The sequence below is a fragment of the Acipenser ruthenus genome, chromosome 15, assembly GCF_902713425.1.
Source record: "Acipenser ruthenus chromosome 15, fAciRut3.2 maternal haplotype, whole genome shotgun sequence".
Classification (NCBI taxonomy): domain Eukaryota; kingdom Metazoa; phylum Chordata; class Actinopteri; order Acipenseriformes; family Acipenseridae; genus Acipenser; species Acipenser ruthenus.
The window spans coordinates 31186208-31204400 of NC_081203.1; the positions used below are offsets into that span (position 1 = coordinate 31186208).

General features: G+C 37.2%; 1 protein-coding gene across 1 annotated transcript in view; it reads left to right on the plus strand.

Annotated features, from left to right (window-relative positions):
* The first annotated feature begins 367 nt into the window (after positions 1-367).
* LOC117422071 (steroid hormone receptor ERR2) overlaps positions 368-18193 on the plus strand; it is a 75680-nt gene continuing 57854 nt past the window's right edge. Inside the window, exon 1 of the mRNA XM_034036713.3 lies at positions 368-481. Within this exon, the coding sequence (XP_033892604.3) occupies positions 480-481 (2 nt within the window). The 5' untranslated portion in view covers positions 368-479. The remainder of the gene's footprint in view (positions 482-18193) is intronic.

Here is an 18193-nt window from a genome sequence, read left to right on the forward strand (position 1 = left end):
AACAGTTTAAACTATAGACAACTAACGATCTAATTTTTAAATGGTGTTTAATCTAATTTTTAAACACCCCCAAAACATGTTCTTAACACTTGTTATTTATCCATTGCAATGTACATGTTAGATTGTGATTTTTATTTCGCTACCAATGTGTGCAACAAATCAGTATTGCTTTATTTTAAACTAAATATAACGTTCTGTGTTGAAGCGATGTTGTTCCTCCCGCTGTGTAACTGTGACTTTATCTATTCTTTGTCATCTGCCCGTTATATCAATCACAGAGACTGTGCCGGTGGGTCTATTTATAGGCTGCAGGGGACTCTGTCCTCAGTCATTGGTGAAAGGTAGGCTGCAGACAGTGCAGGAGGACTCAGAGAATCAGACAGAGTTACTTGGAGTGCCAATCAGAGAAACAAAACAACAAGCTCGAGAACAACCCCTCAAAAAACCAGTCTTCATAACACACCTTTACAACCCACAGCATGTAAGTAACTGATGACTTCACTGTTCCTTCTGTGTGACTTTTGTCATTCTTTAAGGGATATTGCATTTCCCAAAAGCGATGGTTAAGACTGTTGGTGCCAAGTAGTACTCTACCGAGTTTTTAAAGCGTGTATTATCATTATTATTTTTTATTATTTTCATTGAAAATACATCCACTGACAGAGAATGGAAAATACAGTATTTCTGCCTCTTCCTGATTTTCATATATAAGAAATATTTACACGTCTTTAGCTGGTCATAAATATTGTACGTATAGAATGAATTTATGGTCAGACTATATTCAGTATATTTTATACATTGTTTACTTAGCAGCAGTAAAAAAAAAATGCAACACCTTTTCCCTATGAGATAGTAACTATGATCTGTTGACGATAACATGATATCGATTGAATCATACCAGTATAGCCTGGTATGATTGATGGCTATCGATTGAATCATACCAGTATAGACTAACTTTTGCTGCCATAAGTAATTATTGGGAGATGCATCCATTTATTTATTTTTGTTTGTTTGTTTGTTTAAATATTTATTGTCAAAATTCGGACGTATTCGCAGTTCAGTAGGCTTTACAGCGTAAATTGTGCAAATAACCTTGTCTCCCTATACTTTTAATATTCATATTTTAATATTTTAAAAGTGATGCAGTTCATTTAGAAAACTTGACAGGGAAACGGGCAATGATGCAGATAGTCTATATTTAAAGGAAGAGATGATCTGGTGTGTGTGCTTTTCTTCTAAAAGGAATTATGATATGCGCTGTGATTCAGAGGAAAAATTATCGTAACTTTATGCTGGCGTTATCGGCTAATCGAAGCTGATGAAGAAATGGTTTTGCTGTTAGCAATAAGGGAAACCTATTAGTGTTTTCAAACAAACAAAAAAAGTTTAAGTGGAACACTATTGATTATAACATAAAACCGTTTCAATTACTTATCAAAATGTACTGTATTAATTGTGAACACATTACAATTAATATTGTTATGCATTTCTTTCAATTGAACGTGTATACATAATTCAATTCTGTCGTTGAGTGGAAAAGCATTAGAACCGATTGCAATTTGAAATGGTTCGATAGTTTGTAGCTTAGTAATGCTGAAAAGAAAAAAAAAACATCACATGTTTTTTTACTTTTTTCTTTTCTAACCTGTAGCTGTTGAAACTGAGCATTGTTGGTAAGATATTTCAATTAAACACACATTTTTACACCATTGATTGACATTTTGTAGCGATAGATATGTATAGATGCTAAACACAAACGTTATAAATGCTTAAGAATAAAATGAAATTTAGATATTCCAAATATAAATATTGTATTTTTGTAACAGCATAAATGAGTTCATAAGCAGATATTCATGACATACTGCTTTTCAAACGTGCATCTTATTAAAATACAGTTTAATAACGAGTTAAGGGGTACAAAATAGAAACCTGTTGAGGTGAGAGCTTTAAATGCGTATGCTGATTATTATATAGTGTAGATCTAACTTATTCATTTGTATTATTGGTATGATTCGCTTCTGAGCAGGTTCTACCCGAACAGAACAGTTCTCGGAATAATTAATCACAGCAGCCCTTGCGCTCTGCAGGTTCAATTCTACTAGTTAAGTTGTAGAGTTTTTTTTCCTTGCCTGGGGATTTGCACAGTGTAAAAGGCTCATTTCCTCATCAAACACGGAGCGAGTGATTTGGAATATTTATGAGGCTCGGAATTTAAGTTAAACATTTAACAAAAAGCATCAGATTAAAATTAAACTGCACAAAGAGTTAAACCCCCTTCGGGTATAACACGGGATAAAAATTAAACCAAGGTACGGTTCAAAAGATAATTTCATGTAAAAAAACAAACAAACGAATATTTAGATTTTACATACATGGAAAATAACCTGTATTTTAATGTTTTTAATCATACCTACATCAGAGTTGCAATTAACTGAATGGCATATTTAAATTGTATTTGTGTGTGTTTGTTTTTTTTTTTTTGGGGGGGGGGGGGGGGGGGCGATGTACAGCTAAATAAATAAATAAATAATTAAATAAATAAAATCATACATACACACATACATAAATACGTCTTTATATGCATAATCTACATCAAATAATACAATATCAATCACTGTTGATAAAGGTGTGATATATGATTATCACTGGAAAAAAATTCGGTGGTTCTGATTTTGTGAAAAGAACCACGTGCACTCACAACACACACAAACGCGCACACACAATGTGCAGGATACAATCACAATTTTGTTTTTAAAGAATATATGAAGCAAGTGGGTGTAATGTTTATTTTTAAGTTTAACATTCCTGGTTTGTCTTTTTAACATGATATCCTTTAAACTTATGACAAAAATTTTACACTGTTAATGTTCAGCATATCTGGTTTAACCTATCAGTGACACAATGTACTAATGTACTGTAATTGCTCTACCTGTAGTACCTCAGTAATACAATGAGTACCTTCACTGGTGACCAATTAATTCAGGTTACCATCAAAATGCTACTTTGAAACAAACAGCAGGCACTGAAGTAAGGGCAATTCATTATCATTTGAATCAGAATAGTGAGCTTTTTTGGTCTTTTACTTTTTGTGAATAATACCCAGCACAGTATTACCATCAATCCCCTCCACATTGATCACACTGACCACTTTAGCAACACTCTTCTTCTCAAAGTCCCTTTCAGGAGTTCAGGACTTACTGTATTCCCCCCATGTAGAAGCTGAAACTGCTGTGCGTTCTCATTGACATTTAGTCAGAGCCCCTGAGGAATTGAGAACCTTCATCAATCATGGAGGAAATAGTTCAGCAGTTATAACATGTAAAGAGCAGGACATTCTGCAGTGGGGGGGTCCTAATTTATTACTGATCACTGAGATTCTGTTATGACAGGGAAGCTCTTGACCGAGGCTCACTGAAGTCTACAGGGAGCGTTCATGTATTTCAATAGTTCTGGATTTATTGATCAAATTCCTTTATAGACTCTCAGTGAGTATTCATGGGTCCTGTCATTTGTGGCATAACCAGCTGCTTTAAGACAACTGTAATACACAGAGCCAGCCCTGTTCAGTGTGACTGTTCCTGCGGTCCCACGCTAATACTGCTCAAAAGATCGAACCTCAGTATTAGAAGATCCTGAAATAAGAGCCATGCTAAATAAATACATCACCTAATACAATGCAGTGCAAATGGTATAGATATCGCTTTTGTGTGGCATCTCAGATTGCTGTGCAATTTATAATAAAGACAGATCATTAGCCTATATTGCGCTTCCACAAATCATCCTAAGACAAGTTACTAAATGATTACTAAGTAGATCTTGCTACACCAAGTAGCTTTGAGACAAACAAAAATTGGAGACGTCAACAACAGTGCTGGTTTAATGTTCTTTTATTCCGGTGTAACGATAAGTTTTAAGCTAATAAATATATACTGTATATTCAGGTCAACAGCTCACACTGTTGTTAGTTTTATGAAATGATAGTGAACAAATACTTTCCACAAGGCAACTTGTTCAATAATACATGTGAGAATTAGCTGTGTTGTATCTGTATGGTGAGTGACACTAATTGAGTGGCAGTTGTTAACATGTGTTACCAGTGTGCATTAATGTCATTTATTACTGCACTTGATTTATTGTAATCTTCACAGAATTTATGTAAATTGTTCTTACTAACAGCTAGTGGCCTGGAGTGAACCACAAAGGTCTGCAGCCCCTGTGGTTCTATTTTTATTTCAGCAATGTCGTTGCAAAGCCCACAACATACTCTGGAGGAGCGCTTGTAACAGAAATTATGTTAGCGTCTAAAATTGCAACAACTTAGTACGTTTCAAACCAAGAGGTCTAGATTGCACAATTGTGTTACAATTCTGCCTTACCTGTTTAATATTCTATTGTGTGTATTCTGTATAAATCTCTACTTTTCTATTCTTGCACAAAAAGGCTTCTGAAAAGACTGAGGCTGATTTTTTCTAAGGTGGGGAAGTATATTAGTGTTGCACAGGCTCAGTCGTGCACAATGCTCTACCAATGGGCTTCACTGCACAGAGCAATGCTACTGTGCATCTCCATCTCAATGTGTGTAATAGTTGGGATAGTTAATAAGCATGGCAAATAAAGATGTAAGCAGAAACAGCAATAGAAAATCGTACTAAACACACACAATGTAATTCAATACATAGAAATTATACATGAAATAAAGTACCCCCTTAAAGGAGGAAACATGCAATAACTATCAGACCTTGTTTATTATCCAGCTTGAAAATCTCCAGTATGCATACTTGACCATGTTTGCATGACACAAGCCCTCGGTGGCCAGTATCCCACATCACAGACATTCTGCACAATTGGCACTGGGCACTTTTGCAGGCAGTCTCAAAATAGAGGCCAGGGATTGGATGGGTATGGAGTCTCCCTAACGCCCTAAGAAGGAGGGCCCTCCAGGCAGGCTTGAGGCATGTTCAAGGAAAAAAATAAAGAAATCCACCAATCACTCCTATTCCCCCTTATCAAACATTTACCACAGTCGCTTTGCAGTTTTCCCATGCTTTTCCAATGGTTGTACTCTGCATTTACCATACTTTACACTGGTTTGCCAAGTTTTTAAATTTTTCTTTACCATACCTCTCTGTGCTTTAAAGTGCTTGCCTTTGCTTCACCATGCTTTCACTATGCTTTATTACTCTTTGCTATGCTTTTACTGTGGGAAACTTTTATGACGGCCTTCTCTGTGGAAATGTAATATAACAAGTAAATGGCTATGTTTACCTAGAGTACACATCCAAAAACCAGTGCAGTTTATTTACACCTGACCGTTTCATGGTAGAATTCTTGTTAAATTGCTTTAAGAGCCTTGCATTTGAACAAGTTTACTTTCACATTTTTCGCATATTTCTTAATAATGCGGCCCCCGTTGAGAACCACTGGGTAAATGTGATGGACTCGCCACCACAGCACCTCACACCAGCTGCCATGCACACTTCACCCTGAGCTGCCGTGATCACGAGGTCTTGAAGACCCTGATCAACGCGAACCAAAGACCGCTAAACGACAAGCCTGGCCTCCCCCCTCCCAAACCAAGCTGCATCAACAACAGTCAAAGCTGCACAACAGCAGAAAACACCAGCGGAGGCCCGGAGTAAACCCCTGATGCTCACAACATCAATATACATTGTAACTCCTGAATGTGTCCAAGACTTTTGCACTTCAATGACCATATATATATATATATATATATATATATATATATATATATATATATATATATATATATATATATATATAATTATCCGGTTACAAGTGGATTTTGCACAAGGTGTCATTCTCGTTAGCCATTTGATAACAGTTCTGTAAGCACAGCTGGTGTTCCTGATTTTGAAAATCCATTCACTTTAATATGCCCCCAAGGCTGACTGCGTCACGAACGAGCAGCTATTACACAACTGGCTAGTCGAAATGGACATAAAGTAGTTAATAGTGTACTAGATAATTAATATCACATGGGGGTTTAATGGACTGTGACTACCCCTCATCAACTGCAGATCATGTGCCCAACTTTAGAGCACAAAACCTAAAGGCAGGGTAGTCATCTGACTAGTACAATATAGTGAAAGTAGCTCTATAGTGCCATTAAAAAGCATTGTTCTGTATTGCTCTGCTATAATAAGTGGTGCTATAATTTTGATTGAATCCTGCCTTTTTATTTAGTTGAATAAATATAAAAGAGAGTCTTTTTTTAACATTCTCTTATTTTTCAACAAATGGCAATCAGTCGTTGACCTTTTTGTTTTTACATTGTTTTAAATAGTATTTTCTCTTTTCCTATTGCCTGGTAGTTCTTGAGCTGGCTTGTCTGCAGTACTCATCCGATCAGTCTGCTCAGCCAGTTTAAACTCCTGATTCTTGATTCTCCAATCCTCTATCACTCCAGTGTAGAAGCAGAGAGTCTAGAGAGGCTTATAGTCTTCCTAAGCCTCCTTAGAGATCGTGGAAGCAGAGCACTCACAATCTGCAAGTGGATTAAACTTAAAGTAATCAAGTCAGACCTGGTTATGTTTCTTCTCCAAACATAAACACAATCTGCTTAATAAGCCTGTAGTTTCCCTTTCTCCTTGGGAATGATGACTTTCAGAGCCTGCTTGGCATCAGGAAAAGTTTCTGTTGATGTCAACTACGCATCGATGTCTTCATGATGGCTTCTGTTAAATACAGTGCTCACCACATATTCAAAACAAATCTTTACCCTGAACCATGTTACTGTTGAAAAGGCATGCAAGAAACACTTCAACATTATGTTGTGGATGTCCACACTAGATCGTATATCTCTACATCTATATTTGTATATTTCTTTGTATATTTAGATATAGGCGCTCCCTCATTTACTTTGTTTCACAATTTTAACAAATGTGCTTAATTCACCATAAAGCAATGTTGACAGTAAAGTGTACAGTGACAAATGTTTGGGCAACAAGTCTTCACATACTCATCTGAGAATCTTAACTGATCTGCTGGTTGTGATCTCCACCTCCACATCTAAATGTAAAACTGCAGGATAAGTGTGCAGGAATACAACTTCTACAAAATGCAGATTTCCCCAGAACAGATGTAGTCATTTCATATACTTTCATGAGGCCTACCAGGATGAATTACAAATAATACAAACAGCTTGGCCCCACTTGGTAGCATTGAATTAGGAAGAGGTGGATTTTTAATATCGCAACTGCATGAAATACCCAGTGTAATTGTTTTTGTTACCAATTTTATTTCTTCTATTTAATATTTTATTTTTCAACTACTTCAATAATTACATTTATGTTTTTTTTCATAAACTTTGTCACGTACGAATTAAATTCTTCAAAGGGATTACCCTGGTATCTGAGAGGTTGATTATTAACTGCTTGCAAGGTTTCATTTGAATTACCCCCGTTAAACGAGAAATTATAGGCTGGAGAGAGAGGCTAATAATGGTTATTAACCTCGCACAGGCGTCGCCATAAAAGTCTGCCTTAATAACGAGGCCCACCGTCAAGCCTGCCATTGCGCAGTCACGAGACCCCTAAGGATCGGCTAACTTATTAAAATAATGAATTAGCCGACCAGATTACTGCAGCCTGCGGCAAAGGCAATTATCCCACTCCAAATCCCTGGACATCGCTCCACGGCGTGATAAAACAAGCGCTTGGAAATCGGAGCTCTTACTGCAAATGAATAGATTGTTAATTAGGATCCCTCCCGCTGTGGGTTTCCTTATAGAAAACAATGGCGATACTAGCTGAGCAACAGTTTTAGATAGAAGCTAATCAGGCTGCGCTTTCTGCCTCCTCAAAACACATATTGTAATGTGTTTGGCTGATGCTGAGTCCATGCAGAAAGTCTCTGTACTGTGCTTGGCAGGAGTGGGGGAAACTTGCACAAGAAACATGCCAGCCACTGCCCGGTCATATTACAAGGCCTGACAATTAAAACCCCTTTCCTCTGAGGGGAAACTCATTCATCATCTAAGGGCCAGCGGAGATATGGAAGGAGCAATTAGGAAGGCAAATCAAACATTTCTGAAACTGGTTTAATATGCTCATACTGTGACACATTTTCAGTGCTATCTGGCTACAAATATTTGTCCCCTGATTTGTTGTTGTAAATATTTGTATTTAATTTGTGTTTGTGTGTTTGTGATTGAGCTTTTACTTTTGCTTAACTACTGTAACAGTCAGGAGTGGACATTAAATTATTATCATCGCCCACTGTAATATAATCATGTTATAAGAGTATATTTAAGTATAATGGCATTACCCTTATAAACATTTATCATAGTAAAAGTATAGCAAAGTGTAATAAACATAGTGAAAGCATAGTAAAGCATAGCATAGAATAGTGAGGTACATTATGTTAAAGCATATTAATAATCATGACAAACCATGGTGAATGCATAGTATAACTGTGCAAAAAAAACCCCATGCAAAACACAGTGGTAAACTTTTATAAGGGTACTGTGGCATGTAACAAGGTAATAATGGAACTCCTGATAAAGGGAGTTTGAGGGAGTTCCGTTATTACCGAGGAACATATCACACCAACGCCATTACCACAATTATACAACAGATTTTTAAAGTGATATATATGCCTTAGTTGGTCTGAAATCATCATTGTAGTGCGTTTCAAAGAGTTAATTTTTGAGAGCAGGGCCTGATCATCTGTGTGGCTCGTTTTATCAGAAAGCAGTGATTTTAGAACAGGCGTCATTACTTAGTGTCATCTCAGCCATGCTTTTTTTTGCCTTTCCGTTATTGAATAATAACGCAACAGCTGACCTCCATAGAAAACAATGCAGTGTCTGTTTGTTGTATAATATGTTATATTATGGTCTTGCTTTAAAATAACTATGAACAAACCTTTATGGACAGACTTACTAAAAGCTTGCTCTAATGCACTGCAAAGTTTGCACTGCTGCTTAGGTGCATATGATTAAATACTGAGTTTCTAGTTCAGAAGCATTGAGTTGTGTTTTTCTTTTGAAAACTATGTGGTGTAGCTTAGCCTCGAGGCGTTCTATTTAGGTATTCTTCTGAATAGTCCAATGAACAATGCGGGTGCATGCCTATGGGATTTAATGGTGTTAAAGTAGCACTAGGAGCCTAGACTGTATAATGAAGCTGTTGTATAATGTTCAATGGATTTATAACTTTAAACACTCAATCAACTGATACACAGTAGAATAAAAAGAAACTAACAGTAGTAATACAATTTGAAGATTTTCAATGTGCAGAATTAAAAAAAAATACCATTTAGAAATTGTTGGATTTTGTGTTTGTAGTGAGAACTGTAATCTGAAGCGTATGAAAACCAAATCAATACATTGCAAACAGCCTGTCTGTCCTTGCTGTCATGGCGTGCGGATGGGGTTAACTGTTCACTTGATGGCTTGGTTGATGAGTGAGAGGAGCAGGTAACATCCCTTAGTGACACATTTTACCTGCTTTAATAACTCTGTCATGCTTCACAGCCAAACATTTTTCTAATTTGCCCCAGGTTATAAAACTCTCCACTACACTAAGCAAAATATGGTACTGTTGGATCATTTTTCCACATAAAAAAAAAAGGTGTGAAAGTATTTTTTTGTAGCAGACACAGAAATGGACACAGGAATCAATGCATCCGTGTTGTAAATGATTATTGTTTCAAATATAATGTTCATTCAGTGTTGCAGGCACCTGGTATAGTGAAGCAGAGCTTTCACAGATTAGATAAGATGTATACTGTATACAGGGACTGTTTCTCCTCATCCCGGTACAGTGGACTCTACTGGCCAGGTGCCTGGTGAGCTCAGACAGACACCTGCAGGGCTGGCCTTTGTCCTTCAGAGTCCAGTATCTGCTCTTGAGTTCCTGGGAGGACATTCAGTTCTCCTAAACTGCGTGGGGAATTTACTGTGGTGAAGGAACATAATTGGACTTTAAATCAGGGAGAAAATCAGGGGTATAATAATAATAATAATAATAATAATAATAATAATAATAATAATAATAATAATAATAATAAAATGTGCACTGCTGTTATACTATTTGGGTTTTGACAAGATTTCCGACATTTTGTATCTATGGGTATAATGTGCCTGTGCTTTAAATGATGTATAAGGAACTATCAAATAAAACTGCTTCATTGTCCCCTCCCTCCTGCTATTTATCACTTAAAGCTTTACAGGGACAAGGAGGTGAATATTAATGAGATCATTTTCAGAGGAGTTCCACATGAAAGCCTCTCACGGCAACATACATTTTTAATCATTGAAAGAAACAGAACAAAAAATGCAGTAATTTGCAATGATATAGCACTGTGTACTTAACACAGGTTGGGGTTCTGTGGAGGAGCAAGCAGTGAAAGCTAATCTATTTATTATTTATTAATTACAGAGATGCAGTAAAGATTTTTTTTTTTTAGTGGTGCATACTGATTTTGAAAATTGTTTTTAAAAAAGTATACATTTAGTATACATTTAGTTAAAACACACTTAAGGCAAGTTTTAGTGATGGCACATGTGCCTGGATTAAAAAAAAAAAATAATAATTTGTACGGTTTGGAATTTATTAGATCTGAACAAGCAGTTTTTAATTAATTAAAGCCAGACCAACTTAACAAATTATGTTTTACTTGTCATGCTACAACATGTCCAAATTTTTTTAAAAAAAACCCTACCCTGGACAATCCATTCCTTTAATAGTAATTGTGTAATTTAAGAAAAGCACGACGTGAACACCAGGGGTACAGGTTTTTCAATGTGAAAACAAACGCAGATGAAATGTAATTACCTGTAAACCTCACAATAGCACCACGACAACCATTTTTTCAGTTGTCCTTCTATATATAAGTTGAGCCACAGTAAATTTTAAACATCTATTAGGATATGTAGCATGGAAGAAATATGCACATTGATACTGTAACAATTACATTCGGTCACTGAGGGTTGAGCATTCATTCCAGGAGTTAATGGAAGAGAGAACTTGCTACAGCCTCCAGCCTGTGTCTGTTTGGATCCTGTTTCCTTAAAGCTGACTTTCTGTGTCACTGATAAGCAAGCAATCTGTGATGATCACTTTCAATAACCTATAACTCAACCCACAATTGTGATTTCCAATGGCTCTATGAAGCACCCTAATGGCTCTTTCCTGCTATCCAGTTGTAAAGTGGCTGTCATTCCTGAAGAGAAGCCTCTTTAGCAGCAGCAGTTTGAGGGTAAAAAGGTGAAAGAAATTTCAGTACCAATACACCTGATCCCCCTTTTCACCTAGTAATGGTTTTTATTTTGCTATATAGAAATACTTTCAACACATTTTCCTTCCAGTAGGACTTTTCCAAAGGCACACATTAAGTCTACTTTGAAACAAGTGCACATTAAAATTGTATAAAGCTAGCAAGAAGCTGCTTTGAACTGCTTCTCTGTGGTTATATTTTGTTCCTTTAAATTAGTTGTAGCTTCATAAGAACATAAGAACTTTTACAAACGAGAGGAGGCCATTCGGCCCATCTTGCTCATCAAGCGTCTTCTTGAAGGATTCCAGGGTGTCAGCTTCAACAACATTACAGTGGAGTTGGTAAACATTACTGGGGAGTTGAGGTCCATTGAGTCAGACGAACTGGAATTCAAACCCTCTTCCTCTTCTGCAAGCGCTACCACATTTTTATATACTGTATTCATTCTAATATCTGATAAGCAGAGTGGGTGTGATTCAAATGCATTTGCATGCTAAAGGTGACTTAAACAGATATAAAACCTGTTCAGCCTCATGACTCAGGTTATTTGCTTGATTATTCCATGTATCCGACTTGGCCTGGAAAAGATGCCTCCTAAAGGAAACGTGGGAGTAAAACCTGACACTGCTGCTCCTTGTTCTGCCAGCATTTATCAATCTTAATCTCTGTGAGGGCCCGAGAAATTGGAAAACTAAGGAAAGTAATGTTGTGCTCAATGGAAGTTTTCCTTTGGAAACTTTGCTTTCCATTAAGAGGTAAATCAGTCCTTGGAACACTGCTCTCAGGAACAGTCTTTTTTTTTCTTTTAATTTGTGATTTATTAAGCTCTTGCGAGGGGAGCCAGGTTGGCAGCACTGGAGAGTGAAGTCCTCTGTTTATCCTCAGAGCAGGCCCAGAGCAGCAGCTACAGTGCGCTATAGAAGCAACCTTGCACAGCAAACAGGGCCGGTCACAATCAGGCCCGGGGAGGCATTTGTTAGAATCTGGCCCAGAAAAGTGACAGCTTTATTAAACTTAGTATGCTGTGAGTAGTGCCTTTTATGTGAACTGACAGCAATGTAAATATATTTTGCACATTTAGGGCCGGTTTGGAAAATAAAAACTTGAACTTGTCCTCAAGGACTGATCTTGGCAACTCTTTTCTTAGGACAAGCCTGTAACCTGTGTTAATTCAGCCACTTCATGTAAATATCTCAGTAGTTCTGTATTTCCATCATCCACAAAGTACGGCTTGAGATAAAAGCCCAAGGTTTTCACAGCCAACAGATAAAAATAATTTTCGATGTTGGAATTGAACCTGTGATTAACAAAGGTCACAGGCTTTGTATCGTATTTCGAAACCCTTAACCACTGCAACTTATCTGAGTTAGCATTATAATAATAATTATTATAATAATAACTGAATACCCCAGTTTCAGAAATGTTCCTGCTTATACTTGGAAATGAATGGTACCATAAAACAAAACCATTGTCTTCTGTGTGCTTTGAAGGCTTTTCCTCATAGCTTGATGAGTTCTATGTGGGTTGGGTGGTATAATAGGTCTTTTTTGTTCTTTCTGAGCTGGGGTCCTTTTTTCCCTGCTGGAGTATCTGTACCCAGCTGATGACAGCCGAGGCTGGAGGCTCTAGTTCTGAATATTACTGAGGTAAGGATTCAAGCCTGGGCTCCTATGGGACACGCGGACCAAGTGAAAGCTAACACTTTTATTTATCTAGTGTATTATGCCGAGTACTTTCATCTTTTTTTTGTGTGTATTTCCAGCCTCTCTATTTTCAGAAGTCGTTCGTTGAGAGATAAAGGTGTTTTTTTGGAGATCGCCTCGGGGGTCTCTCCTCACTGATTGCATTAAACTCACAGTAATTCTCTCCTCATTAGTGACTGCCATGTTTAAACTCCTCACCGGAATGGTTTGATGAAATATCCGCTGTTGTATTAGCAAGGAGGGGAAAGAAAGAAAATTAACCACAGAACGGGTAACAAAAAAGGCTTATTGAATGTCAGTCTTATCAATTGTACCTGGTTCTCTTTCTTTCAATTCTGGGTTATAAGAGGCATCCAAATTAGTGGAAAACCTTCCACCTGGAACCCGGCCTTGTACAGAGCAGTCGTGTCATTTATTTATTTTTTAACATTAATTCATTTGATCAGCTTGTAGAAAAGTGACACTGCAGGTGGCATAGGGACACATTAGCCCTGATAGATAACACAACTCTGATTTTGAAAAATGTATTTCGTGATAAAGTGATAATGAGCTTGGCAATGACTTAAACAAAGGAATTGTGAAGTTTAACTGTGAGCTCCCATTAGATTCCATTAGGATACTACTTTTGTTTTATTCAATAGTGACTGAAGCACAAAATGACTGGCGTAGGAGACCCAAGGTGGCATATCTGAGAGTCAGCATCCAATTCCCTATGTGATCTAGCTCATGCTCAGTGTTACAGAGACCATGGCACAGCAGGCACAACTTAGATCCTATTTTATTTTGCCTAAGGTACAATCACAAGCCTGCCACATTTACTTGTCTTTGCTTGGTGCTGTTGGAGCCAGGGTTTGTAGTTTTCATAGATGTGTTCTCGATACAGAACTAACTTCTCAAGGAGATGTTAATTAAACAGAAATGGAGACCGAGAACCCTCCATTATAAAGCAATCGTGTGAATGGCCACAGTAGAAACACAGAGAGCGTTGATCAATAACATGTGATGCTTTCCCCGGGCTTTTCTTCATATCTGTTTTGTTTTATAAAGAGGTCGCTAGAAGGGTCAGGTAGGTAGGGACGGAGGCGGGGTTCTGCTTCTTTATCAATCAGAATTTTAATTACACACGTCTAGGGCGACAGCTAGATTAGAAACCAATTGACGCTATCGGGCACTGAAATCTAATTACAGTTTATTGACAGATAAGGACAGTGCCCCTTCACTTTTCAACAACAAGATAACCCTTCTATAAAACAGAGGGGAGAACAGCAGGTCCCACACAATCAACATTTGGCTCCTTTGAAGGAACTTGTTGGCAGTAAATGAACGTTCAGATTGCACAAGCAATTCAACCTGTTGCAACTACGGGGAATGGGTCTTACAATAGAGGTATTTTAATTAGCCCGTATTCTACGTCAGCTTGTTGTTTTAATAACTGAAGGAAACTATAGATACGTTTAGATATTGCAACAGAAAAACACCAGCTGAACAATGCTCTTAGCCTGGCAGTAAACAGCTGCATTCTATTATCTTAAGCTGCAAAGGTACAGTTATTTAATGGGGAGAAGGAACTAGAAGATAGTCTACCCTGTAAGGGGGGAAGCATTTCGTTTTTGTCAACCTTGGCCATCTCAGTGGAAGGCTTTCTTTTTTTATACTCACAAACGGGCTGCTGGAATGGAAATGAGTGGAGAGTTTTTGGAGGTGATAGTTCCAAGGAGTGGGCGGGGTTGTCTCCTCTCAAGTTGCTTGCATGTTTTCATTAGTTCCTTTTTGTCTTGAAAACACGTGAAGGCCATCTTGTACTGCAATACGCTGTTAATATGATATTAACATGACTTTAATAGAATATTAAAACTCACTCGGCAGAGTTTGATGTATTTAATAAAATATGACTGCACAGCAAATTCTGTTGTGACAAGTTTTGGTGCACATACAAAACTGTGGCAGTATATAATATTTTGACAGCAACATGCATCACATATACATCAAAACAAATAGCAAGAGGCACTATAAATACAAGTCAATGCAGTTGAATTTAGTTTTATAGGTTCAGTAGTTACATTTTAACTTATTACACTCTCTGTAAGATCGGTAGGGAGGCAGTGAATACAACATGCATATTCTATTGTCTAGTACATATCCAGTGCAATCTCTTAGCCAGTAGAATACCCCTGCCACAGGGACCAGCATTGACTTCATTGCAGACAATGAAATGGCAGGATTTCTGTTCACCACACCAGTGCCCGGCTAGCTGAATGGAACGGATGCATTGTATGTTGCATGAGGTTAGCTTAGAGTGTGACGTGAGACACAAATACGTGCATCTCACTATTACAGGCTTTATACAGACGTATAAGGTCACAGGTCAAAGTGGGTGGTACCAATACATTTTCCATAACATAAAATAATGTGAAGTCTGGTAAAGAGACAGCAGCGACATTACTGGATGCTTGTGGAAATACACAGAGATGCTTAATAAATGTTGTCAAAGTGCTGCTGTTTAGTACTGGTAAGAGCAATGCCCTGTAAACCAGTCAAATCCCTGGGTTCAAAAACCACCCTGAGCAAATCTCATAATGTCTCAAATGAAACATGGACATACTTTGGACTAATGTCATTTCTCTTCTTGCCAATTCTACTGTTAAGCACCAGCATACTTTGTTTTATGAAATAGGGTACTTCACCAACACATACTGCAATCCACTGGCCTCTAGTTTATCAGCTGAGCTGCCCAATGTATCTGTGGTCTCATTGTAACCTAGAACTGTTAGCATTGGGGTGCTTTAGTCTGCACAGTCCTATATAGTCTATTAGTCTAGCGCATTTAATTTAGCCCGTCACATTAGAGCTTGTTAGCCCACCGCATTCGGTTCCCAGCCAGTAGAGAAGATGTACTTCACCTTTAAAGCTGAAAATCTGCCTCAGGTAAATATGGAGTAAATTATTGGATTGTTGTTCTTTCATTTGGCTGTGTAGTAATGGCTGGATTATAAACATTGCAGCATATAGATTTCCTGTCAGTTCCCATGAATCAGACATCCTTATCTTATTTACCGCTTGCATTCCCACCAATGCTGCGAGCTCTTTTTAAAAAAAAACAAAAAAACAGAGGCACTCCAAAGTCCATTCAAAGATTTCAAAAACCACTTAGTCCTCCTGTCCACATTGGGTAAGTAAGTAAATATAAAAACTGATGTGCACTGACTTCAGAGCCAGCAAGAAATGTATTCTGGATCAAAATTGGGTTAACTAAAAACATACAACCCAGGGGCTGGGCTGGTTGCAGCCAGCTGAACGTATAGGCACGCCATACAATCAGAGAAATGGGCAGATTCGTTTTAAAACTGTATTCTGTCCCCTTGTGATCAATGTTTTATTTAATTCAACAAGGTTCTGGAATTTCACTATGTATTGTATCAATCAAGACAGTATGCAGTAGACTTATCATATGGGTTAGGTAAGCTTAGCCTGGCAACAATAATGTTTTAAAGCACATATTCTAATTAATCCTGCCCTCTACTTAATTTAAAGTTGAAGGGGTGTGGTAAGCAATTAAATTGCACAGTGTTCCATTTAGTATTAAGTAAAAATAAATAAGCAAATAAAAAAACAAACAAATAAGACACAGAATTGAAGCACAGGGGAAACTGCTTTAATTCTCAATTTTCTCTGTTTAATTATGAATACATTATTTTGGTGAAGCTGGATAACGAGGCAGTGTCTGTACAGACATGGAAGATGCTAAGAAAGATCTATATAAAGCTTCAAGCAAAGGTATCTCTCAAGCTCAGGGTTAATTCAAGTTTTAAATGGAAATTAAAAGCTGATGTATTGAAAACTCAAACCGTATAGCACAATTCTTTCATATTTGTATTCTTTTGCAGAACATTTCTGTGTAATACTTTAAATCTGAAAACACTGATAGTGAACCCAAGTTTTATTTCTGCATACAAATGATATTGCTTAGATGGTACCACTGTTACAAATAATCTAGCCCTTCCAATGGGAATTGGTACTGCATCTTGCATCTTTGTACAGTTATTTTAAATCAGTCACTTCCTATAAGCATTTGCCAGTGTTTAGGTCAGACTGCAGTATATATTCCATTGCAGAGCCACTCAGTTAACAGTTAACTGTGTAGAATGCGTTTTTTTTGGTAGCACCTGTTTTTCTGTCCATCTACAGGACTGTATATTCTCAGACAATTAAAATAAACACAGCAATGTGTTTACAGGGGAGTATTGTTTATTGTTTCTTTATTGTTTTTAGGTTTCCTATTTTCCATCTCTGTCCACACTGTATAAATGTAATCTCGTATAGCTTTGTGATAAATATTTGTTCACATTTAAGACAGATTGTTCACTCTTACCTCGTTTATCACAGGTAAAGACTTCTGTGTGACATACTGTAGCATCAGGTTTATATATATAGCTGCCTTTAAAACCCTCCAGTTTGTAAGATGTTTTGCATTGTTTGTCAGGAATAGTGGGTCTGTAGATACATACTATTTTATTGTATTGTGGCATTGCCTTGTATTGCTATTCGGAGATGTAAATATGTTAAGAATATAAGTACATAAAGACATACATAAGTAAATTGCCCATACGCACATATAGAGGTAATGACCGTGATCTCTACAGTTAATGAAATACACTGTCTGGAGCACAGATTAGTGTATTACTATGCATGCCATCAGGTAAAACAACCAAGAGGCACAAAGCAGAGAAGGCTGGCAGAAACCTGTCCGAACAGAAAGTGCAAAAATGCTTTATTCTGCTCTTCCACAAGTTTCTCCCTCTCTTCTGAAGATAAAACTTACATGCGTTATTGTTGGTTGTTTTGCTATTGATGGTGTAGAGCTTGTTCTTAAAAACTGAGGTTAGCAGTTTTATCATCACCCTTATATTATACTCTTACTATGCACTGGTCTCACACCACCACAGTTTATAGGAGAATTACTGATTATTGCTCACCATGTATTCTAATAATAATAATAATAATAATAATAATAATAATAATAATAATAATAATAATAATATTAAACCTGCGGTAGACATTCATTTGATATATTATTGTTAATTGCTACATCTCATTTATGATACATTTTGCACTGGTTGAAAATGCATCAATTTGCAAAGTTCAAAAGACAAGGTCCTCAGAACAGGTAAATAAACTAATTGCATTTTGGTAGGAAACTGTTCAGGAAGTAGCTTCCAGTTTTGAGGAGATAATCTTCTGATCAGGCACCG